The sequence below is a fragment of the Nannobrachium achirus genome (assembly GCF_963921795.1).
Source record: "Nannobrachium achirus genome assembly, chromosome: 6".
NCBI lineage: Eukaryota > Metazoa > Chordata > Actinopteri > Myctophiformes > Myctophidae > Nannobrachium > Nannobrachium achirus.
Window position 1 is genome coordinate 57,270,998 of NC_137815.1, and position 27,635 is coordinate 57,298,632.

Consider the following 27,635-nt stretch of genomic DNA (forward strand, 5'->3'; position numbering starts at 1 on the left):
ATATATGGAGATCCCTAACAGCATCCCTTTTATGCCCATATATGGAGATCACTAACAGCTAACAGAATCCCTTTTATGCCCATATATGGAGATCCCTAACAGAATCCCTTTTATGCCCATATATGGAGATCCCTAACAGAATCCCTTTTATGCCCATATATGGAGATCCCTAACAGAATCCATTTTATGCCCATATATGGAGATCCCTAACAGAATCCCTTTTATGCCCAGTTGGTTGCTAGGGTAAAAAAACATGGTTGCTATGGTAAACAGTTGGTTGCTAGGGTAAACAGTTGGTTGCTAGGGTAAAACCATGGTTGCTAAGGTGGTTGCTAACGTACACTAACAGACCAGCAACAACAGACTGTTGCCACAGCAACGTACACAAAGGTTTGTGTACACATGTGGTGTGATGTCATACTGAAGATATATGACATCACACCGTACACAAACAAAGGTGTGACGTGTGACGTGTGACGGACGGACGGACGGCCGGTGGAGGTTTTCATAGTAAACTGCTCCCTGACGGTCGCAACAATTTGCGTGTATCAAAAACACTGTTTGGGTTAAGATAAAGGAGCGCTTGTTTTCGGTGGAGATGACGCCATCTCAGGCGACCTTGAGCCACGTGTCGAGCGTTGCGAAGGTCGCATGCATGAGCCGACTCAGCGCTGTTAGAAGTTGTAAACCAAAGAGCTGGGATCGGGGAAGAGGTTTTTGCTCGGCTATCCAAGCTCTAGGGGCCAGAATAGTAAATCTTCGTCCCCCCGACTTTCGGCACCTCTGTGCGTTCTAAGTGAACACAGTGGAGTGTTCCGTGATTGGCGTGATTGGCTTGTGATCAGCCAATCACAAGCTTCCGCGGGCGGGTCTTATCTTAACCCAGACGGTGTTTTGATACACGCATAACAATTACGTGAAGAGAGAATGAGGCATGAGGGTGTGTCTTCTTTTTGTGGCTGCTCACCGTTGATGACCGGAGTGAAGACCGCCATGCCAGCGAAGTTTGGATCGGACACGGTCTTGTCCAGGATGAGACCGCCGACACTGAGGAACAACAACAGGTGTGAATAGGAAGGTGTGAGTTACGGCCCATTCATACTCTGCAAGTACTGTATGCATCCGAATACAGACGGGGCCTGTCTGTCTGTACTCTGACTTCTGCTGTAATGAACAGAAATGTGCCTGTCTTGATGAAACAGGTGCTGCTTGTCCTATTATTGTCTTTGTCTTAAATTGTCATTTCACGAAGTTTGGGAAACTGTTTATAAGATTGCGTTATAGATTATTTGTTGACTGTAATTAGGCAATCAGTAATCTCTAATCTGCATGAAACTTTCAAAAGCCTGTGTGTGATTTTTTGTTAGTGTGTGCGACGTCTTATCGAATGTGTCTTGTGTGTATTGTGTGTGTGTGTGTGTGTGTGTGTGTGTGTGTGTGTGTGTGTGTGTGTGTGTGTGTGTGTGTGCGTGTGTGTGTGTGTGCGCACGCACGCATTGATGATTGTGTGTGTTGAAGTGTATGTATGTGTTTTGTGTACATGTGTCTACGTGCATTTGTGTGAGAATGTGTGTGTGTGTGTGTGTGTGTGTGTGTGTGTGTGTGTGTGTGTGTGTTACCTGCTGATGGCCATAGCGATGATGACAGGCTCCCAGCCTGAGTACAGCACTTCTCTGGTGGAGGGGATCTTCCGGGCAATCAAAATCCACACAGGACACAGTGCCACGAAGACGGCACACACCAACGGGTTGGCATAGTCGTTGTGATCTGACAAGAAAACCATCGACAGAAGTTGGGATCTTATACCGACAGACAAGTGATTTTATTATGCACTTCATTATGCTATGAGAGGACAGGGGACAATGTTGCCAACAATCTAACGTGGCCTGTGTCTCTTTGCAGTGTACTTTTATTTTTATCACATTTTTCTATTGATTTTATTTGAGTCTGGTTGAATTGCAGTGATGTAGACTAAAATGAACCAAGATAAATCATTCTACTTTAATGTCTCCAAGAGGATGCGGGCATTACGACTGAATTGACTCAACATCAAATAACGATCCCGCAAACACAGCATACAGTATATATACGTAGCATTCAAAAACAGTATGTCCAGTATACCCAATTATAAAACTGTGCATGCGTCATACACCCACTAGACTGTAAACTCAGAGAGTTTATGTGATTGTCTTCACAATGTTTGGTCTTGTTCCATGTGTGAGTTTGCATGTGACTTTTATTTATCTGCTTATCTGTCTGCCTCCCCCCTCCCCTTTATCTGTGGTATGGAAACCATGGGACAGCGGACAGCCCAGAAAACCTGGGTGTGGTGAGGACAGTATCAACCGGATAAAAACAGCACATATCGCTGTGGGGTTTCTCTCCCTTCCCACCCAGTGAGGTTAAATATGGGAGGCTTTCATCAAAACCAACACAAAAAGCCAAAGTCTAAATAAAGTCTCTCGACTGCATCATTGTTGTCTCCTGTGTCTGTTTTGAGTTCCTGTACTTGGGTCCAAACACCTGTTCCTGACAGAATCAGGGAACTGCAATTAAACAGCGCAGAAGCACTGTGAATGAATGAATAACAGGAATTCATAATCATAATTGATCTGTCTGTCTGTCTATCCATCCTTATAGATAGAAAATATACCCATTTTAAAGGCTGGATTGATCAAAGCCAGGTCAGAATAATACCTTACCAAATGTTTCTAAACACACATACGAACAAATACATTCTGTTGGCAGAAATACATTATGGGAAAAAAAACTTTTTAAGGCCTCTCTCCACCAAACAGACTACTAGTTTGTTGTAGCCTGCTGGCACTAGTTAGCATTTAAAAGGTAAGGCAATGAAACATTGCATTCAGATGACACCTCGGTAGCCGACAACACTAGCCTGCCAGGGTTGCCAGGTCTGCTTATTATTAAGTGACTTTGGTCTTGTTTTCCTGTAAAGTCTCTTGTAAACATTCATAGTTGCTTTTGTTTGGACTTGTTTCTGAAGTGTAGTTGCTTATTTGGCCTCGCTTTCAAGATTCTTTTTGAAAATAGCTGATGTAATAGCTTAAGTGGTGAAAATGGTCCCTTCTTTTGGGTTTGTATAGACCTGGTCGCTTGTTTCACTCACAGAAACTGGCAACCGGAGATTTCCTATCCTGTCTTTTCTCTCACCAAAACTCACTCCAGATGGGGCAAGGATAACTCATCAAAACTGAGCAAGTCCGGTTTCCCATCGACGCGTCGATAGAAGTCGATTCGCTGATGACAATCTGCAGACGGCAGCTTTATCGGCAGGAGACTTTTCAGACGGCTAATCGTGGCCGAATCTCTGCGGTTAAGAGTTGCCTTTAAGTGCAAATCTGAGCATTTATGCACATTTCATAAATGACTTCGAATGTATGGGTATGGCTTTCCACACGGATACGATAACTGGACATGAAGGTTTTAAAGATGCACTTCACTCATTTCCATCCTTATCTTCATACACATTAATTGGTTCTCACTAATGCCCATTACGTTTAAGACTTTAAGATGGTGCCATTTCTGTCTACTGCTCTGTGTCTCAGAGGAGGGACGTGGACAGTTCAGAAACATGCCTTCCAATGACGTCATCATTTCAGCATGCTAACTTTCCAGGAAGAGAAAGGCTGTGTGTGTGCGCGCGCACACATGTTCATGTGTATGAATTCACTGTCATTCAGATTGTACAAACATTCCTGTGTCAAACCTTCCATGTTTTATCTCTGTACTGAAAATCCCGAAAATCTTTCTGCTAAATCATAAAGGCTTTTTTTCAATGAAGGAAACAAATCAGTTTCCATTCTTGAAGTGGCCTGCACCTTTGATTCTAGCTTATTATAAAGGCTTCTTCCTTTATGACCAACTTCATTAAATACCAGCCGCTTCTCCAAACCATCACAGAGCTAGTCTACTTGTATTCATCTTCGGCAGTCTTGGACATGTACATAGGTTGGTTGTAAGAGCTTCCAACAACTTGGGATGCCAAAAAAGCGGCTAAACGGCTTGCAAAATTATGTGCAATCGGTAGCTGCCAAATATGGGGAAGACGTTGTTACTTGTACCATTGAAGGGTGTGTGGGTAATGGATATTTGTCCAAGATTTGCTGACACTACATTATTTACAGCACCTTGTAATATTTGTGTCCTTAATGTATTGCATCTCTTATGTGGACATAAATAAATGATTAGATGTGTGCACGCACACCTTACCTAACTCCTTATAGAGCCCAGTTGAGATGCCCGCCAGCAAAGACAAGGTGATGAGGTCACCCAGGCTAGCAGCGATGGGCGTGGCCACGTTATCGGGGTTGATGCCCACCTTCCTGGATGCAATGATCACACCAATCATGATCAGCCCTGGAATCACAAAGGCGGGATCTTATAGCTTCCAACAAACCAATCACATTGGTGCAGTGTCTCAAGAATGACCTATCCAGAGGTGTCTTACCTAGTGCCAGAGAGGCTATGAATGCAGTGGCCACACTGGAAGCACACAGCAGTATGGCGTGACCCAGCCTGAAGTGACCGTCTGGAATCCAGCCAAACGTAACTGCAGCTAAGGAGGCTAGGAAACCCACCACGGTGGCCTGGACCTGAGGACACACGCGTATGCACGCACGCACGCACGCACGCACGCACGCACGCACGCACGCACGCACGCACACACGCACACACGCACACACGCACACACACACACACACACACACACACACACACAAGCACATAGTAACAGTTAAGGCCTGTCCATACTCTCTCCGAAACCGAACTTTTCGTCGGAAAGGTCCGGTTCAACTACAAAATGACATCAATCGGAACTTCTGAAAACCATTACCCCGAATTAGAGTTTAGAAAGCTGCACATCGGAAAGTCGGAACTCTCTGAGGAAAGTACGATTATATGGACAGGGAGTATGGACAGGCCTTTAGGTTGGGCAAACTGTCAAATGAAGTGATGCATCATTTGGAAAACCCTTGATTTTGAGTTTAGTTAGTTTAGTTTAGTTTATTTATTTCAGTCATACGTTTTTAAAAACAAAACAGAAAATACAGTGCAATTTAGTCACCAAGATGACTATTTGGCCGAAAAGGTATCTGCTGAAGCCGAAGCTTATATAAGCTTATATATTTCAATAACACACTTTCTATATACAGTATATTAAAACTCACTTGTCTATGTAGCTCCCTGCCAGGCCCGATAAACCCGAGAATTTAATAAGCTTTAATTAAAATCGTTTTTGTATCACCCCCGGAACTAAAAAAGCGGAACTAAACCTCTCGGAACGGTTTCTTCACAGACCCATTTGATCGCGGCACTATTACCATGGCAACCGGCAACCGGAAGCAGATTTCGTCCCTCTGAGCCATGGGATGGTTCACACACTGTTTATACAACACAGGACAACATAAACATGCACGATGCATGGTTGGGGTCCGATCGTGCACGATGGATACTCTCGCGCCCACGTTAAAAGGTAAGAGAAGACAGGCAGTGAGATACATAGGGATTTTCTTGGGACTATCAGGGGTTGCGATCAATGAGTTAAGTGATTGGTTGCCTCATACCGGTACATACGTTATTTGCATTCAAATTCATATAGACTTTTTACCCCTTTTCTTTCCCCCATATACACACACATACATGGATATACAGATTCACTTATTTATTACATTGATATTGATGCTATATACTTATCAATTACTTTGATAAGTTATTGAGTTGGTCATTTTATGATGAAAGCATAATCCACTCTTAAAAACTGATGAAATTATGGAGCACTTCAAATAATTGGTTCCCCTACAAAGCAGCGCCTCTGGCAATAATATTTAATAGTGATCAGTATGTTGTCAGACACTTGGCCCTGGGCCTGGGGCAGAGTAAAGTTATTTCAGCACCAACCAAAAAGAAAAACAGAAAAGTGAACTTAAAGATTAGTGTATTTGCCATTTAAAAGTTATAATTTGCAAATATTCCTTTTATAATGACTTACATGGAGCTGAAGAGAGGACATTTGAGTGTTTTTTTGCGACCGTAGGTCGCATTTACTATGAAAACCTGCGCAGCTCATGTGCGTCACTCAGTCAGTCACGCCTCATGTCACGCTCCATATATGGCCAAGACAGAATTCATTTGCAAGTGTGACCTGCGTCATGGTAACCACACTTGCAAATTGCTTCTGTCCTTGACCCTTTTATGCCCATAAATGGAGATGTGAGAGAGATGTCATCAATATTAAGTCCATATCTAGGAATGCCCATATATGGACATACTGTGCCAGTATCATTATAACCAGTGTGGTTGTTGTGACACGAGTCACACTTGCAAATAAATTGCGTCTTTTATGCCCATATATGGAGATCCCTGATGTCATCAATATTAAGCCCATATCTGGGAATGTATGGACACATTCAATCAAACGTATCACATTTATTTTATTTATATAATACTGTGTCAGTCTCTGTTGTTTCCAAGGTCGCTTTTCGCCCTTAGGGCATCTTACTGGTGTATGCGCATGTGTACGTATATGCATGTGCACGTGTGTGCATACCTGTGCTTTTGTGAGTGAATGTGCTGTACATAGTACATAGTACAGCACATGTATGTGAGGGTGACTACAAATCACCCGCACATGTAATCCAACCAGTATGACAAGTACCGATACCACTCGTGGCAGGCTGTGTCACAAACAGACCAGCACGCACAATCACTCAGCACCTCAGACACAATTAAACGTTTTCCAGGAACTACAGGCTTATCAAATATTATATAATGCCTGACTCCACACTCTCCATTCACCAGGACAGTTGTTTTTAATAAATGATATGTATAGAAACCAGCTGGAAATATTTTGAATAGCATTGCAAAATATTTCTAACAAAAATCTCCAACATTTTATGTCGACTCTGGACTGATCTGGGATTAACCACATATCCTCTAACACAGAGGGTCTGTTGAGGAGTTTAGAATAAGAATAAGTCAGGTATAACTTAACGAACAATCTTTTTTGGAATTGCTTATAGAACTGAGCAGTCTTTGTGTCTCTGAAATGCCACCTGTTTGCGGGGTTCGCTCATTGTTCCGCCGGTCCGTTGTTCCGAGTAGGAACTCACCAGCGTCGGCAGGTTAGTTACTCAACCCCGTCGGCATATTGACGCGGACCCGTTTGCCCCAGTGATGCCACTGCCACTGGGTAAAGTTCTGTGACAGTGAAAACTACAACCCTTGTTTTTCAGCTGTGTCATAATTTGTGACAAGGCAAATAGCTATCCTGAAACTATTAATATGGTTGATGTAATGGGCTGCTATTACATACATACTAGACAGCAGACTGGTGCTTGCCCCATAAAGTACATTATGGACATTGTAGAAACTTGGAGAAAGACCCACATAGCATGTCAATATGGGTTGTATAGTGTATATTGTTGTTCCAGTAGTGTATATATGATTATCATAAGACATTTAAAGTGATAGTTCACCTATTTTGTAACCACAGCTGTATGGAGTACTCACCTATAATGGACTTGTTTCGAGGGCATTATTTAGTCAACTGAATGCAGTGGTCAGAGATGTGGTCAGTTTTCTGCTGAATTAAAAGTAGTTCCATTGAGTTGCCCGACCCATTTTTTTGTAATAAACTAATCCACAAAACCGCCGTCATTATTATTGTTGACATATTTCTACTTCTACGAGTAATGCTCGTTCAACTTTGACCCCTCTGTAACATGGTACTATTTCTTCTCTTGAGTAGATCACTGCGCCGCATTCAACTCAACGGGCGCGTCCCGCGGCAGCCGCAGCACACGCCCCCAAAACAGTCTGCACTGATATCCGCCTGGTCGCTCCTGAAAGCTGAAATCTTGCCTTCGGTCCTAACTATTAGCTGTGGACCCCCTTATATTCCCTCAAAGACCCTGCCCTGGGGGTCCCCGGATCCCACTTTGAGAACCAATGGTACAGACGATATATTTTATTAGTCCAGTGTTGTTTTACGCTCGGCAATCGGTAGCTCTGGTCCATAGCGTAGCGCTATGTCACCGATGAGCCCTTACGCTTTAGGAAAGCCTGCGCACCCTTTCCTCTGTAGTAAAAATACAAAGTACAGTTTCGCTTCTCACCAAAACAAAGACATCTCCATAGAGTAAAAAGCCTGCTTTCAGAAGTGGGGGCAATCTGTCTAAATTTCACGTCTAAAATGCACTTTTTGCCATAAAAGAAAAACTATTTCATCCGAAGGCAAAATCTGGTCAATGGACTTTTCTATTGACAAGATCTGTAGAGGGCGGTGTGGAGTAGCTAAAACTTCCAGTGAAATATTTTCTTTTCTGGACCAAATGTGTATTTTAGACGTGAGGTGGGGGGCTACGAGGACAGTAGGCTTTCGACATCTTAGAACCGTCTTTGTTTTGGTGAGTAGTGAAAGTGTATATTTTATTTTTTACTACAGACGAGAGGCTGAGCAGCCTGGGCTGCCGTGGCTATGAGCGCAAGTGCTCACCAGTGACATAGCGTAGTGTTAGATACGGGACCAGAGGGGAAAGCTCGCTGGCTGTCTTTATCCTTGGGGAAACGGTGAAGACGTTTTTTCTTTTACCCAGAAATGCGTGGATATATCTCCCTTGTGTTAGCAATGGCAGATAAGGTTAGCTAAGCTGCTATTCAAGGCTAGTAGGAGCGATCAGCAGCGACCACACAACAAATAAACAGCGTGTGCTGCAGCAGCTCGCAGCAGCACAGAGCATACGCTGTGAGTGATGCGGCGCCATAGAGTTATAGTGCGGCGCAGTGATCTACTCAAGAGAAGAAATAGTACCATGTTACAGAGGGGTCAAAGTTGAACGAGCATTACTCGTAGAAGTAGAAATATGTCAACAATAATAATGACGGCGGTTTTGTGGATTAGTTTATTACAAAAAAATGGGTCGGGCAACTCAATGGAACTACTTTTAATTCAGCAGAAAACTGACCACATCTCTGACCACTGCATTCAGTTGACTAAATAATGCCCTCGAAACAAGTCCATTATTATTATTATTATTATTATTATTACAGCTGTGGTTACAAAATAGGCGAACTATCACTTTAAGATGAGAGTAACTAACTACGTATGCTTAGTTGACTGAGGTGCCCCAGGGCTCTATACTTGGTCCGCTCCTTTTTTCCCTCTACACTAAATCTCATCACTGAAAGAGAGCATATTACAAGCTCACAGAGCTTGTAGATCTGCTATTTTCACTGAATGTTCTGCCCCGGAATAGGGGCACTAGAGGCTTCATGTGATTAATACAGTGTACGCTTTACCTGGATGAGGGCCAAGTTGCCCATGATCATATTCCACATGTCCTCTGCTGTGTCCATCTGGCCAATGTTAGCCTGGCGGAGAGACAGACACACATGGTCATTCCAACTTCACAATGTTAACATATTCGATTATCATCCGTGTGAGAGGTTGGGAGAGAGTTTGAGAGTGTTTATATTTATCCGCACAAGTATTTGCATGTGCTGTGTTAGTGAATGAGTGTGTATTTGTGTTTTATGGGTTGTGTGTGTGTGTGTGTGTGTGTGTGTGTGTGTGTGTGTGTGTGTGTGTGTGTGTGTGTGTGTGTGTGTGTGTGCGCATGCTGTTGCCTCTTAGTTCTGTCAGAACAAAGAGGTGACAGTTCTGGAGACAAAGATGTTCTGATCTCTGTGACGCCTCCACCCCCTTACCCTGCGGCCGACTCCACTTATCTCATCTCTCATTGGCACACGCACACACACACACGTGCACGCACACGCACGCACGCACACACGCACACGCACGCACGCACACACACACACACACGCCCTCATGGTCTGCAGAATCAAGTGGCTACAGTGGGCCACTGTGTATCCACTACTATGATCCTAACAGCTCATAGCAAGAGGACGCAAACAGAAGCAGTTCTCTTCCTTCCTCCCTACACACAGGCACCCGTTGTGGACAGATCGCGGACCCCTAGAATGGAGGTTCAACTAAACATCTCCACTCACAGAAATAGGAAGAAACAGGTTCGCTCGCAGCACGGTTGGTCAGAAAACACCTTTTGTCCTCCTCTTTCAGCCATTAAAAGCTGGGACCAATGGTCTGACAAGTACAAGTTGTTGAAGGAAAAGAGGCCTTCACTATGTGGCTCTGCAGGAGACTAGCCTTCTGTGAGGGGTCTGTCCTGAGCTAATCTCTCAAACCACTGGACCAAATGTTTCTGGTGCAGACTTCCAGTATAGAAGTACCTCCACAAACCATTTCTCCCATGATGTATACCTTAGGAAACATTTAACTTTAATTATGGAATTGGAAGTCAAAGGGGCTCTGATCAAGCTGGAACCTTGCCCAAATGTGGAGTCATACTTCATAGATATGTCAAAGATCTGTCAGTCTCTCAAGCTACAGTATGATAGCTATATAATTTACAATCTGTACTTCCCCTGAAAGCAGTACAAAGGAAGTTGTCATCGTTCGCCATTTCCGTTCACGCAAAAAATATTTTAAAATACCTAAGTAACGGCTTATGCCTGACTTGATATTGATTTTCTTCAAAACAGTTTTTGCTTCTAAACAACGCAGAGACAAAAGCAATTTCACTTCCACACATTCCTCAGAGTGCTGTAGCTTAACCCCAGGTAAGGTACAGCATGTTGAACTTACAGAATGTACAGTATTTCTACGTAGGTAGAAAAACAAGTTTTCAGGGCTATTATTTTTCTCCAGCAGAATGTGAAGAAAATACACAATAACACAATAGGGTCTCAGCCCTTTGGGCTTCAACCCCTAATTACAACTTCTGGTGTACCACAATAATTGAATGAGAGATGTGCAATTGCCTTGGTGCGTGGGCTTAATCCTTTCAACATGTTCCTCTGTGTAGTGTGTACACACAATTATTTGCTTAATATGCTCTGATTACCAAATAAATCGAGCTGCCAGCATCTCCACATAACAAATATTCCTGGCTGTGACACTGGGAAGACTCGCTGGGTATCTATATGTGATGCCAGCCAACAACACTGGCTCCTGGACCATCAGAGCATGTGCGTGTGTGCGTGTGTGCATGTGTGTGTGATGTCAGAGGCCAGTGAAGGGCAGACTACTACACACAACAGTGATAAGGCAGTGATTTTGGACAAACAGATAAGAGAAGCATAGGTTAAACATCTTTGTAAAGCACCAGGGCAACATAGGGGCCAGCCAACACACACACACTTAAGCACACACGCACGCACGGTCGCACGCACACACACAAGCATGCACACACAACTAAACGTTCCCAAAGAGATGCACATTCCAACAAACTGATTAGACAGATAAAGAGCCGAGAGGAGCCAGAATGAGGTGTGATGAGGCTTCTAAGCATACCCTCCCCCCCCCCCCCCCCCGCCCCTGTCCACACACTTGTAAGCGACTTTGGGTACTCAGAAAAGCGCTATATATATTCCAGGTATTATTAGGTATTATTATTAGTGGCCAAGCCACGCAGTGGCAAAGGCCACTCATTGATATTGTACTTTTTCTCTATTCTTCCGCCACTTTTTCTCTAGTGGCTTGACCGTGCAGTTGCTTTTTACGAAACTCGGCAGTATGTTAGAGGACTATGCCAAACGGCTAAAACGCGAAGCTCGCACCAATTGGCCAAAGGTGGCGCTGTAGGAAGCCTTTGAAAGAGCAAACTTTGAACAGGTATAGCTCATGTGCTGTTTGAAGCACCGCCATGAAACCTGGACACACATATGCGTCTCCTCATGCCGAACAACTTTTACACTCTGACTTTTGACCTCTGACCTTTAGTTCTCCCACCATTTTGAATGATATGAAAGACAGTAAAAATCTATCTTCTCCTGGGATTTTCACATCACGAGCACAAAACTTTTTTTACATGAACTTTGAACCAATACGGTCAGATCTGTCTTGGCGGATTTTTTTTTTAAGTGAAACATTATTTTTTAATAATTCAATGAATATTGCAGTTTTAAGCAAATTATTCTGCCTCTAAATCATACATGCAAAGTCACACGTTCATGGCATTTGGTCAAAGATGTAGAGATGTTGATATGTCAGCACCTGTGCTGCGGCCGAGTCAGGCAATCCAAATGTTTGTATCTTAAGCACAGAGCTCTGCTTCACTGTGTAGCTGGCTCTCATCAGAGAAGGGACTCTTCCATCGGGCAGTAAGCAAAACTCCACTATGTTCTCCTCGGTCGCACATTTGCTCTGTATTTTGCCACATTGCTAATGGTGGTTCTATCTGTTTCCATTGTAGGCAATTTAGGAGCCGCATCTGAATCTTGGAAGAGAAATGGCATGTGTTTATGGAAGCAACGGCATACTGTGAAACACGTGTTTCGAACATAACCCCTGTTTGTTAAGTCCTGAAAGAAGCATATTTTGAGTCAAAAGCCCCGGTTTTGGGAAGAACTTTATTTCATGTTTTAGGGGAACGCCCCCTTGAATAAAACAACGCTTATTGCGTTTTCACCTTGAGAACTGTTTCCGTGTGCTGGTTTGGGTTTAGACTGCACAATACTTAACGTTTAAAAACTTTATTTGAAGACATTTACTACTTGAATTATTTGAAAACATTGTTTTGAAGACTTGAGTGATTTAAAAGAGATGCTTACGTTGTTGAAAATGGCAAGTTTGTTAACCTTCTGTTTTGAAGGTTTACAACCTGATGACCAGCTCTTCAACAAAGAAGACAACAAATGAAAAAGTTGGAAAATAAAGATATTGAGAGTTAAGACCTTGAGGAGTTAACTTTATCGCTGCTTGCAGCTATATTTATTATTATTATTATTATTATTACATAATTCACCAGGAACGTTACCATTAGCTCTGGAGACTGGCAGGTTTAACGCCAAACCAGAGGAAAGAAGATATTTTATGTTTTGGTTGTTTGAAGCCCTATAAATATGATGATATAAGAGAGGTATTCGTTAGTAAGATGTCTTCTTTTCATGGTGATTCCCTTGAGTTTGATGGTTGTGAAAAAACCTGAGGAATGTTTTTGTTAAAGGAGCTTTAGTTGTGGCATATTTTAGACAGACAGGGGCATGTACTGTAGTCAGCAGTTATACAAAACAAACATAAGAATACAGCAGGTATGCACAGGCAAATATGCTCTGCACAAAATGTTCAATATCCCAAAGACCTTTTCCTCTCTGTGCTGGACTAATGGTTGCATGTGGACCAGTTAGGCAAGAAGCCTCATTAACCTATGTTTACATTTAATATCAGTATCAATATGAACAGTATCACTGGAGGGGAACCTCATCAAGTTATGTCAGCACCTGTTTACATTAACCAGTGGTGAAAAAAATGAAGAGAAATGGCATGTGTTTATGGAAGCAACGGCATACTGTGAAACACGTGTTTCGAACATAACCCCTGTTTGTTAAGTCCTGAAAGAAGCATATTTTGAGTTAAAATCCCCGGTTTTGGGAAAAACTTTATTTCGTGTTTTAGGGGAACGCCCCCTTGAATAAAACAACGCTTATTGCGTTTTCACCTTGATAACTGTTTCCGTGTGCTGGTTTGGGTTCAGACCTCACAATACTTAAAGTTTAAAAACTTTATTTGAAGACATTTACTACTTGAATTATTTGAAAACATTGTTTTGAAGACGAGTGATTTAAAAGAGATGCTTACGTTGTTGAAAATGGCAAGGTTGTTAACCTTCTGTTTTGAAGGTTTACAACCTGATGACCTAACATAACCTAAGACCTACATAATGTAGATAATTATGGGAATAATAATGTTTATAGACAAACAAAAGAAAGAACAAACAAGTAAATGCAAAAGATCATGTGAAATGAATACCCCTTTAGCCCTGGATTAGTTTTTCTTTTGCCCCTTTCATTTATAAGCGCATTAGGAAACTTACAGTACTCTTAATCTGCTGATAATTACCAGCAGCCAGCCAAGTAGTGGCCTGCTGATCCAGGTACTGTCTGAGAAAGCCAGCACGCACACTGGGACCCCCCTTCATGCCAGGTTAAAGACCATGCCTATTGACAGGTCCTTGTAATTGGGACAGAGTCTGAGGTCTGAATCTGTCTGAGGCAGCTTTCCATTCTGGGTAGGCAACACTGTGGCTAATCAGCTTCATGGTGTTGTTTCTCTCACACACACACACACACACACACACACACACACACACACACACACACACACACACACACACACACACACACACACACACACACACACACACACACACACACACACACACACACACACACACACACACACACACACACACACACACACACACACACACACAGGCCAGTGGAAAGAATGTGAGGATTGGTGCACTTTAACCCATTAAAACCAGGAAAGCATTTAGCTATATGTGTCAAGACAAAAACAACAGATATTCATTCACTTGCATGTAGATCTGCAATTATAGAGAAATCCTAAAAGTTTTTGCATACACACACACATATATATATATATATATATATATATATATATATATATATATATATATATAATATAAGATTTAAATAAAACATTTTAACTCCCACCCATAGCACCACTGAAACACTCAATGACCATACATGAAGCTAGTCAACATTCTTTTTTTATTTTTCCCTTTACTGATTTTATTGTTTTAGATTGATATTCATATGCATTTGTTATATTGTTGTTGATGTTCTGACATGTTGTCTTGTTATTATAGTAATGTATTATCTGCTTATTGTAAGTCGCTTTGGATTAAAAGCGTCTGCTAAATGCCTAAACTGTAAACTGTAAACTGAAACAATCTGGATCTCAGCCGCTTGCCTTCACAGCAATTTGGCTGGTCTTATCGAGTTTCTAAATGGCATTTGTGTAAACACTGATTCCAATATTGTAATCCTAATGTTATTAGATTTTAATTACTCAGCCGTTAGGCCAAAGTATTCTGAACAAAAAAACGAAATCGCTTAAAGTGATCCCTGACTAATACGACAAATATGTCTTAATACATTATAATTGTCCTCTATAACTACAATGTAAAATTAAAAACACCTTAAATATTTTATTTCTTCTAGAAATAGCTAATCTTTCACTCAGTAGGGGAAATGCCTGTCGCAAGTTGATGATGTCATAAATGTCATGTGTCATTTTTATGGCATGCATGTGCAAAAAAACAAAACACAAACACATTTGAAATATTGATTTGATGCTCATATTAACCATAGGAAGTATTACGTTTGTTTTTATTTTCACATGCACGCCATAAATTCCATAGGGATAGAACACACTTGACATTTAAGGCATATTTGTCGTATTAGTCAGGGATCACTTTAACACACTGGGAACATACAAGTGTTTTAGAACCAAAACTAGTAATGAACAAGTCAGTGAACCATCTCACTACAATATCGTATTTTGCATTTAGTAGTCCTATTAGTTCAGGTCAAATTGAAACATTTGTGCCAAGTACAACAACCCTCAAGCCAAGGCCAATGGTTGGATTATAAACCCACGCTAGCATGACAATAAGCAAGCAGCTATTGTTGTCAAATACTATACTGAGTACTGACAGTGTAAATTAGCAATTTTTCATCACAGCAACTGTGTTGAAAATGTGATAACATGGCGTGGTAATGTTGCTGATTAGTGTGAGATGACAACAGAAAATGTAACTGGTAGAGTCGCCGGAAAGATTCTTGTATTTGTTTTACTGAGAATAAGGTTAGAAATAACTTCAAGATTCCGCATATCTTTCTGAGGTTAAGATTAGGAATACGGTTAGGTTTAACCGTTATAGTTATAAACCGCATAGTTTACAGAGGTATATAAGGATACCAGTAAGACTCCCTAATCGGGAGATAAGCAACCATCAGGTCGCAGCGTGATTTTAGGGCAAAATGTGTAGGAGCAGTGTCCAAAAATGTGTTTGCAAAAATCTGCCTGATGGTGGCACTATATGGGACAGATTCATGTTGAAGACATGAGTGTAGACCAAGTGTGTACCGATTTGCGTGATTTTAGGGCAGAATTTGTAGGAGCAGTGTCCAAAAATGTGTTTGACAAGAATCGGCCTCATGGTGGCGCTAGAAGAGGGCCATGTGAGAATTGAGGTAGTGGTTTGGCAGGCAAGGATTGTGTGTGCAAACTTTGGCATGGATGGGGGCAACGGTGGCGGAGATATGAGAAGGGCAAAAGTGTGACGTGTGACTGACAGCCGGTGGAGGTTTTGATAGTAACTGCGAGGAACTCAATGGAAAATAACAAATACGCCTTGCCTTACTGTACCTTTTCCTATCCAAAACTTCTAATAAATACCTCAAATTCCTCAATCAATGAATCAAAAGGCATAAACCATCAGCCCAGGCAAGTTTCTTTCCGTGACTCTTCTGGTATTCATAGAAAACCATTTGAGAAACAATTACTTATCCTTAGGGTTAGGGTTAGGGTTAGGTTTTAATGCTGAAGAGGAAATTTGGCAGTAAATCTACTTCAACCAAGATGATCCAAGGCCAGGGGTGTGGTCAGGTGGAGGTCAGTGAGGATATCCTAACCAGAGATGGTGACCCCAGTCACATTAAGCAACACGACCCCTGATCTCTCAGACAGGCCACTAGCTTGATAAATCAGCCTGAGGAATGCTGGGTAATAATACCTACATAGATTAAGCAACTTTTTTTGGGGAAAACACATTGCAGGCTAACATTTCTTCCAACAAGGTGCTTTGCTGTAGTTCGAACGGATTACAGGTCATGTAGCCTACTGTAAAGGTACACTGAGAATATATAGGTCCAAAACCGTTTGTTTTGCATTTATAATTTTTAAAATGATTTGAACTAGTGAAAACAGCCGATCTACAAGCACTGTGTGCTTGTAGATCGGCTGTTTTCACTACTTTTGTGCGACGGTCTTGTATGATGAAGCAGGGCTTTACTTTGCGAAAGAACGCACACATTTGAAACTTGGAGATAAAAGGTTTCCGCCCGACAACGACGATATACTGTAGTATACTGTAGAATAGAATAACATGTTTTTCTAGTATGCTTTTCAAACGAACACGCATGCGCATGCACACGCACGCACGCACGCACGCACGCACGCACGCACGCACACACACACACACACACACACACACACACACACACACACACACACACACACACACACACACACACACACACACACACACACACACACACACACACACACACACACACACACACACACACACACTTCTCTTACCGCTGTTGACAGTCTTGAAGCCAGTGTCATCTCCAGGTTGCCTTTGAGCCCCAGTAGTGCTGGAACCAGTATGAAGACCTCGGTCACTTCAGTAAACACCCTCCAGTGCTGCAACGCAAACCGTCACACAACTGTCAGTAACCAGGGGCGTCAACTGGGTATGGCAGGGGTATACAGCTGCCAGTCCAGGGGGGGGAAATAATAATAATAATAATATTAAATATGAATCCATGAATGTCTCTTTGTCTATCTGTGCTGGTTATTATGTTGTTAAATTACAGTAAAATAACTACAAATGCAACATTTATCAAAATGGTCCCTTTAACAAGGTATTATAATTATATTCTCCACACTTGTATTTTCCCCATCTTGACAAAATGGTATATTCCCATGTTCCGCAGTTCAGCTGCACAGGTGCAATTCATTATTGTTAATTGTGGCACGTTTACTAACATGCCAAGTTTAGCTGCACTTGAACAACCATAGAAACGGCCCAAGAAACCGTAGAAACGGGGGGAAAAAATAAAATGTACTTCTTAAAATAAATAAATGTAACACACAGCAAGAACTGTTTTTTTCAGCATGAGGTCTGCGGACCCCATTGTTGAATCGTGTGTAAATGATTGATAGTTAGGAACCAAGTGGACCTGTACCGTACGGGTCTGTTACTAAGAGAGTGTATAAATTAAACCAAATGGACACTTACAGGACAGGTCCATTTGCAGATTGGGGTCACAGTTAAAAAGATCAACAGATCAACATATCAAATGGGGGCCAATAGCCTACAGCCTGGGTCATTGAATTTCAATGACATGAAAGATGAAATGAAAGTGAATTACTGACTCAGATGTAATACCATCATGTTGAAACATCGTGTAATGTTCACAGAGGAACAGGACAGTGTCACCTACAGATTTGTACAGTCAGTCACACTCTGTCTGTCTGACCTCACCTATTGCCCGTTCTATATTTAAACCTGTGCTGTTTGATGGGGGTGTATATTGTGTCTCTATTGACTGTCTATGTATCACATCACTTAACAGGGACAAGGTCACTGACTTCGTAGTACAATGATTGATCATGGTCCTCCTCTGTGCCCCCCATCCATTTAGTTTATCCACTTTACACACATACAATAATGTTTAATAATGTTTAGAATTTACCCATACTGTAACTGCGAATCTTTATGCAAAAAACTCATTGTCTTAGGGTAAACACAATCAACGTACCTCCTTTACCACCCTCTATCAGCATAAAACACACACATGCGCGCGCGCGCGTGCACACACACACACACACACACACACACACACACACACACACACACACACACACACACGCACACACACACACACACACGGACACGCATAAAAGCCAATGACAACCATCCCAGGGACTAAAGTCAGCCAAGAGCTAGCTAAGCTAAATCTGAAGACAATTTTTGCAGAGTGGAACGATGCAGAAAGAAAATAAATCACTTGTAAGACACACAATACTGTATGCTGACACACACACACACACACACACACACACACACACACACACACACACACACACACACACACACACACACACACACAGTGAGATTGATTCTAATCACATTTACACCAGTCTTGGTGATGATTAGTCTTTTCTTTTTCCCCCCCTTTTTTATATTAGCTGTCCCTCGATGCCCTCTCTGTCTGGCCGTTGTCCAGCCCTTGAGTGTCTCTCTGACTCTGATTGGGCAGGGGAATGTGGTGAAGTGCCTCTCTGCTGAGTCTCCATTAGAGCCCAAGCAGCAGTGGAGGTCTCGTGGTTCACGGTGGCCAATGAACGCCGAGGGCGAGGGATAAACCCATCGATCCATCTCCAGTAAAAGTGCTTATCTTTGGAGCTCATCCCACAGGCCCACTGGGCACTTACTGTCCAGTCAGCCCAAAACTAAATCAATAATCACGGAGGCTCAAAAAGGAGAGGGGAGGACAGGGGATGGGGATGGAAGGGAGGAGAGGAGAGAGGATTTTGAGACATTTCAGAGCCTCGAATGGGCCATTTATTAGGGCTGTCATGAATATGACATTTTACATGGCGATTAATTGTCATTCAAATAAGTGCGATTAACGATTTAATTGTGTTTCTGTCATTGACAATTACATTTCTGTTTGGCTTGTAGACTTTGAAGTTGCACATGGCAGATATGACACATAACCTAAATATACAAAGAAATTACTGACATATTTGACAACTTTATACTTAAAAAAGAACATTGATAGTGGAAATAGCCAATCTACAAGCTCACAAGCTTGTAGATCTGCTATCTCCAATGTTTTGGAAAATGTTTGGAAATATATGAACATTTTTCAACATGGAAATGATTATGGCAATTATGCAAAATCATTGCCATTACCTCAAATAATTGCGATTAGACGATTATGTAATAACTGTGACAGCCCTAGAGAGGAGAGAGGATTTTGTGTGACAAATTTCAGAGCCTCGAATGGGCCATTATTTCAACTTTACCGTGAGGATCTCTGAGGCATTCGCAGAGATATAATAGGCCAGAAGGTGAGGTACAGTAACAGTAGGAGTGGTAGCGAGAAGAACTCAAGTGTGGATAAAACCCATCCCTGTCTGTTTCTTCCTGTCAGCGGGCCAACCAGAGCTCCTTTCAAGCTGCCAGCTCCACAGAGACCTCTGAGCCCCGTCTCCCTGCTCCCTGCCAACCCAGCAGCTTGTGAGCACCTCTCTCAGCACTGCTCGCCCCAAAAGCGCTGCTCTCTGCTTTCAGGGCCCCTGCTCAGTTTCATGTTCTCTCTCGCTCTCTCTCCCCTCCTCTCGCTCTCTCTCCTAACCCCCCGCAGACCCCTGCAGTGATATATGTTGTTGTCTCCATGGAACATTGGCCGCCAGCCAAACAAACTCTCCCTCTCTCTCTCAGCCCTTTAGCTGCCTCCCTGGTTCTGGGAACTCCACTGGACTGTCCCAGTATCTCCCGTCTACAGGTCTATGCACTCTCTGGTATGCGGCCTGGCAGGCTCAGGTTGCCCGCTTGACTTGAGTAACATGGCCCTGTTTGTTCACGTAATACAGCGCACCGTAAATACTGTACATCGAGTGCACAAGCACACGGTGTCAACGCAAAGAGGGCAACGTCACAGCAATGACATGATCGACATCAGAGTTGCGTGTTTTGCTGGTATGTAGCACGGGGCATGTGTAACGACGAGTACTCTGTCATGGGACGTTGCTGCGCCCCAGGCAGGGTCAGACTGGAAGGAAAGACCCGACCTCCACCAGCATTTAACTCAAAGTATCCTGGAGTCAAGAATAACAGGCTAGCATGCAGATTAGGGCTGTCACAATTATTACATAATCGTCTAATCGCAATTATTTGACATAATCGCGATTATTTTTCATAATCGTCATAATCGTTTCCATGTTGAAAAATGTTCATAGATTTATTTTTAAGTAAAGAATAGTGGAAATAGTAGATCTACAAGCTCACAATGCGTCGCATCGCGTTGTGAGCTTGTAGATAGGCTATTTCCACTATCAATGTTCTTTTTTAAGTATAAAGTTGTCAAATATGTCAGTAATTTCTTTGTATATTTAGGTTATGTGTCATATCTACCATGTGCAACTTCAAAGCCTAAAAGCCAAACAAAAATGTAATTGTCAACCACAAAAACACAATTAAATCGTTAACCGCAATTATTTGAGTGATTAATCGTCATGTAAAATGTAATAATTGTGACAGCCCTAATGCAGATCCTTTCAAACACCATCAGTCAGACACTAACCAGCTAGCCGTCGTAAGCAAAGGACCAACCTGATCTGACAGGATGCTAGCATCATTAAATGACTGATAAGCCTGTGTGAATAATGTGCAATAGAACGTCTGAAATTGAGACAATGGGGTATGGGATTCGTAGGATGTGTAGTCCTCGTTATGGCGATGACAGCACAAAGCAAATTCAGAAATTCTGTCCTTGAGGTTTCTCTCGTGTCATAATACCACAGATCTGTGAACAACTGATCTAGGTGATATCTTTTTTCAGAACAACTCAGCAAGCAAGCAAATGCAACAGGATATACTGCAGTCAATATTGATTATACTCATATCATCAATCATCAAGCTACTTCATTTGTTTTATGACACTGTCAACCAGCAAACAGACAGGTCCTGCAATACATGGAATGAAAATGTCCGCCAGACAGTGAGAAAAAAGGACCACAATCGAATGTGGTCAGAGTCAGGCACGTGCACACATAGAAATCAAAGGGGGCTTGAGCCCCTGCCCTTTTCTCTGCCTGTAAAAAGTGGCCTCTCCAGACCATGAATGCAGTTTTTACTATGGTGAAAGAAATGCAAACGCCCTCTTTCCATGCCAAACTCGAGGGCAGCATTCAAGAGAATTGCCTTGTCCAAACTCTCCTGAACTTGAATGCAGCATCCTATATTGAAAGAATTTCCCTCTCTGTGTAGAAATCCATGCCGTACGCCACATCTCCAGTATTGACTTCATTATGCTTAGTTCAGTGTGGTATCAAGCACTGAAAATAGCCGACCTCCAAGCTCACAACTCACAACGTGTAGCAGTGCGACACGTTGTAAGCTTGGAGGTCTGTTATTTTCGATGTTTTCACCAAAAGGGCCTTTTAGAAATATCAGCCCCTGCCTCTCTAACATTCTCTGCACGTCCCTGCAGCTGGTCAGAGTTATACTCCCCCGTCAAAAGAGAAAGCAGAGGTCCGGAAGCCAGGGGCGAGTAAGTGGATGATGAGTCAGTTTGATGCCCGAAACCCACGCTCATGGTTTCACTGTGGCTCCTGTGAAAACCAGGCTACTGGATGTGGTCGACCCCAAAATGGTGTCTGGTGGGCGGGGAGGGCTTGGCTGGTGTCAGGAGCTTTGTGTTGATTGTGTTTTGCTGTTTACCGTCTGCACGTATTTTTAGACTGTTTGTCTGTTTTTGAGGACAAATTGAGTGTTCAACTCGTTCACTTCAGTTTGGCGTTCAGAATGTCTACCGACACCACAACGTGGGAGAAACCACTAGACTCTGTGGCAGACAGACACGTCTGGCTGAAAGGGACACAGGTGGCAACAATCCCATCCAGTGATTCACGTGCCGTGGTCCTCTAACTGCTTCATGTCAAGAACCCTCGAATGAATATGTATCTGGTTGCGGACCCCCGTCAGAAAATATTTTGTTTTATTTTGTGTTGAAAGATATTCAACATTTTTCAAGATGTTTTTGAAAATAGCAGATGTGCAGTTGTATATTGTATCAGCTATTTTCAAATATGTGATAGGGTTAAACAGAGTTGGATGCTATATTAACTCAATAACTGCCGGGCGCCGCTAGGTGCCGCTAGAGTGCCAGCCATTCTCCCGTAGGCATTCACTATCACATCCGGGTCGCCAGCCTGAACTGGCTTGGCTTTTCACTCTAATGAGTGCTATGCTAGCGAGCCGGAGGAAGTTAGCTATCAGTTAGCAATCGACTATATAATTTTTTACAAGAGCGATCTTAAGTTATTCAGCCGCCAAAATAACTTGTCTGCTGGCCTCGGAACACAATCCGGAGAAAATCCGCTGTAAAGATGTGTTTTTCTATTGGAGTGGGCGGCGTGGCGCGGCCTTTTCTTCCCATTACGGGCCGTGTAAACAGAATCGCGGCCTTGTGCTAGGATGCTAAATTAGACCGGGGCTTCGTTGATGCCTCCGTTTATTTAATTCATTTTACTAAAGGAACCGAAAAATGTCGGTTCTTGTAATCCTTAATACGTCTTGCTGAAACAGCGTTTTTTTGGGGGGGCTCTAAACTTTTTTCTAAACCATTTTCAATGGAATAAATCATCGGGACAAGTAGAATGGCTCGTTGGGAAGCGGTGGAGGAGGCAGGACCACCCACGTCGCTACTAGCAGCTCAGGGTAAGCGAAATAGATTAAAAAATTAGTATTGGAATGGAAAAAAGAACCGAGATTATTCGGTTTTCGCACAGAAAGAGTTAAAGGGATATTTCACTTTCAAAAAAAAACGTTTTTGTCATTTTATCATCTAATCAGGCTTTTATGAACACCCTCAACGGTTTTTAATTTGCTTCATTCAATATTTAGATATTTGATGTAAATGTTATCAGGAGGCTTGAGCTGCTCCCCACACACACCCATTGTAACTTCAAACTCCATTTTAACCATGATAGATTCATTACAAACACCCATTATTTTTTCTGGTGACTCATAATACCACCCTAATACGTGAGCAGGCCGTGTTTTTTCGTTAACTATTTTCATTTATTTTTAATAATTCTTTGGGAAAATGAAACATATGTAATACAAAAATGAATTATTAAAAATAAATAGAAAAGGTTATCGAAAAGACACGGCCTGCTCACGTATTAGGAGGGTAGTATGAGTCACCAGAAAAAATAATGGGTGTTTTTAATGAATCTATCATGGTTAAAATGGAGTTTGAAGTTACAATGGGTGTGTATGTGGAGAGGAAGTTGGCCTGGATGGCCTAGTAACATTTACATCAAATATCTAAATATTGAATTAAGTAAATTAAAAACTATCCAGGGTGTTCATAAAAGCCTGATTAGACTATAAAATTACCAAAAGTTTTTTTGAAAGTGGAATATCCCTTTAACTCATTTTGCTGGGGACCCCCTGGAACACCCACAAGGGCTCCTAGGGGTCCCTGGACTCCACTCAGGGATTAAAGCAAAAACAAATCTCACAACAGAAAATGTGTGATTTGTGATGTTAGGACATTATCATTCTAAACCTACAGTATTTTCTTGCTGTTCTGCATACAGTTGATCAGTTGAAGCTACGTTTTATGGGAGATACTTCGATAGATGGATGGATGATTTTATTTTGTCATTGAATTCAAGTGTACAACAAAGTTGACCGAGAACTTTAATCCATGTCCGACTTTGAGAACCACTGATTTACGGTACATGTTTTCCTGCGTTCTCTGTTTTTCAATTTGACTGAAGGAATGGGACGTGCATGATGTGGTCTGATACTGCGCCTAATTACCAATGACCAAACAGTTACCTGTCTGACACTGTGCTTGGACTGAGCTGGTATCCCTGTGAGTCCTGATCCTCTGATCAGCAGGGTGACCTAAAACTGTCACACACGTGCTACCAGGTCAGCTGTCCTACACAAGAAGACCAATGCACTGCTTCGTTTCACTCTTGACCATGCACCCCAATGGGAATGAAGCCAGAGGGTGTGTGTGTGTGTGTGTGTGTGTGACTGTGTGTGTGCGTGTTTGAGAGGGAAAGTAGCTGATGTTTAGAGGTCACATTTCACAGCAGAGATCCAAGTCATGCACCGATCCTAACTTATGTAACTAGACTAGACAGTCCTTCTGGACACATTAAAGGTGATACACCATGACATTTCACTTTTCCTATTTTAAAACCTTTTTTGGGGGGTCCCACCACTAGCACCTTCTATCCTCACAAAGTCTCATTTCTGACCGTTGTGTCTTTCTCTGGTTTTGGGAAGGCGGAGGTTAAAAGCATCCCAAGGGTTCTCAAAACAGACTGTCCAGATTTGCTGCCGTCGCTGACATCAGCGACAACCGTTTTTGAAGATTTTTTTTTTTTTTTTCAAAAAATCTTTTTTTTCAAAAATAGTTTTTAGGGGGGGGGGGGGGGGGGGGATTCCAATCAGATTGGAATCTGATTGGTTTAAATGGTCACATGGCCATATGAAACCAATCAGATTCCAATCTGGAAGTGACACAGGTCTGATTCAGGCTGGATTTGGCTGCAGTGTAAATCAGGCTTTACTAGTGAATACATTTTCCCCATTGACTTGAATGGGACATTTTCAAATGGTAAGATGGAATTCATAGGCAAGTGTGACTCGCATCACAGCAACCACACATGCAATTTCCCAGAATTGCATCATTCTATGGGGCTGTTAAGTCTGACATCATTTTGTAGGCAGAGGAGAACTTTTGGGGCCAAAAGGCCCCAGCGCCCGTGAATCTTTTTCCTATTTTTACTACTTACTAATTTTTCTTCTCTTTGTTGTTGAAAGGAAAGTGGTAGAATTATACTTTAGTCGTTATTTTTGTCTCGGATCTGTTGAAACAGCGAGGGACAGATATTGACAATAAATCTGATTGGAGGTCTGACTACAAAATGATGTCACGGCTTAAAAGCCCCATAGTCTTCAAATGCTATACGCTGCCATTCTAGGTGCTCAGTTATAAGTAAGTAATCCCCCCTTTCCTTTCCTCCGTTCCTCTGCCCTGCTCTGAGTTCCTGGGGTAGCTGCACCATGCTGGCATCAGAACGGGCAGTGTGTGTGCCAGTGCCTGTGTCTCCAGGCAACCAGACACCTCTAGCTTTATCTCCACCAGATCCCTGACCTTAATGAAATATATGAGTTGTCAGCCCGCACTGCCACTGTTACAGTACACACACATGCACGCACGCACGCACGCACGCACGCACGCACGCACGCACGCACGCACGCACGCACGCACGCACGCACGCACGCACGCACACACACACACACACACACACACACACACACACACACACACACACACACACACACACACACACACACACACACACACACACACACACACACACACACACACAGCACACAGAGAAGGAGAGCAAGTATGTCAAGTCAACAGGAAAGAAGGAAGGGGAGTAATTATAACTCGAGTTTGATTCTTTTCTGGGCAGCTGTGTGGACCCAGCAGTCTTGTGACTGCATGCTGTTCAGCTGCTCCATAGTAATAAACACAAGACACGGTATTCTAGTCTACTCTGCTCTAATCTACGTCTAACCTTTCCCCTACTGTATTCTGTTCTATTTGACTCATTTCTACTCCTATGCCAACATAATGTACACGATCGTGCCACTGCCAACTGCCCCATTGAGCAATCAGTCATTTTACATGGACGGATGAATGAATGATTTCTTATAATAATGTGAGAGCAATCAATGAGTATATGCGCCTGGTTTTGTTGGTACGGGTCCCATCTACCTGCTTGATGCATATTATGTAGGCCTCTAAGGGGTGCTCAGCATGGATGGAAAAGATGTTATACAGTTGTAAATATCCAGTGTGTGATGACTTCCCCTTCCGCCCACCACCCTCACCACCAGCAGGAGATCAAATAGGCCCACAGCAAAATGACACATGACATGCCTCAGCCAACAGGGATCCCAGTCAGATCCAGCCCCTTCCCTGCCTCATTACACTATACATGGGCTGTAGCATGAGGCACCGGTCGTGTTCACACTCACAGCACAGGTCAGGAACTTAATAGTGAAAATACGGGCAGAGGTTTTTAGATCCCAACCCTTATTACCATAAACGCTTCTCAAAAGTCAGCTTATAACACCAATGGGTTTACTGCCTATGTAGCTACACATTAATATCACCATCTTTGACTTTTCTATGCTGATTGAAATGGGTGACTAGAGGTCATGAGAAAACAACATTGTCACACAAACGAAGCTGACGTTTCTCACCTGAACAATGTCTAGTACCATGCCCGCTGCCACGGTCCCGAACCCAGCCAGCAGGAACGGAATCACTGCCTGCAGGCCGATGGTGAAGGAGGTCTCCTTCAGTGGTGCCGGTGGCTCAGGGCTCCGGTCGTTGCTGGTGTCGTCGCTCTCGTTGCTCTGGCTGGCGTTCTCCAGGAGAGCGTCCTCCTCGCGCTGACCTTTGGCATTGGCGAGGCAGTCTATCACCACGATCTCCGACCGATCGTCGTCGCCGTGTTCACTGTTCGCCCTGTCCGCGAAGGAGGTGACCTCCGTGAGCTCGTACTCGCCTCCGGGCTCCTGGCTAACCTCCTCTGGGTCCTTGGCGAGGATGACCTGGTGAACCGAGCCGTTGGAGTTGAGGAAGGTCGGCGTCAGAGGCACCCCCTCCTTCTTCATCTCAATTGCCCCGGAGGACATGTCGATGTCGGGGAGTTTGTCTTGATCTTTCGACCAAAGTACCATGCGGGAGTTTAACCTTGTCAGTCGACTTGATTTATCCCATTAAAGAGCAGTTAGTGAGTGGCACCTGTGGCGTGGTGGTCACTATCAAGGAGAAGCAATGCTAAGATGCTAGCCGTGCGTCTGCAGGAGCAAGTGCGAGGCGCGTCTCCAGGCGCGACTGTGTTCCTGTCGGTGCTTGGGGAGCAGGACGAGTATGTTCTCCATTCACTACAAGCTAACGGTAAACAGGCGAAAAGCAGAATAAAACATTTGTAATATATGAGAAAAAGAAAAAAATACTGCTGTTTGGGGACAGGCCAAAAGCAAGCCTGAAAAAAACTCGAAGGCTAGGCAATAGTCGGTTCAAATCTTCTTTTCAAAAGTCTGTTTCTCTCCTCATGCACTAGCACACACACAGTTCTCTGATCATGTCAC

At 43.0% G+C, this 27,635-nt stretch overlaps 1 protein-coding gene across 1 annotated transcript in view; it reads right to left on the bottom strand.

The window, feature by feature from the left end:
- slc41a1 (solute carrier family 41 member 1) overlaps positions 1-27,221 on the bottom strand; it is a gene marked incomplete at both ends in the record, with an annotated part of 31,397 nt that extends 4,176 nt beyond the window's left edge. Inside the window, 7 exons of the mRNA XM_080727520.1 lie at positions 968-1,047; positions 1,620-1,767; positions 4,234-4,380; positions 4,472-4,616; positions 9,319-9,390; positions 17,231-17,338; positions 26,739-27,221. Coding sequence (XP_080583646.1) covers positions 968-1,047; positions 1,620-1,767; positions 4,234-4,380; positions 4,472-4,616; positions 9,319-9,390; positions 17,231-17,338; positions 26,739-27,221 — 1,183 coding nt within the window. The remainder of the gene's footprint in view (positions 1-967; positions 1,048-1,619; positions 1,768-4,233; positions 4,381-4,471; positions 4,617-9,318; positions 9,391-17,230; positions 17,339-26,738) is intronic.
- Positions 27,222-27,635: the final 414 nt, after the last annotated feature.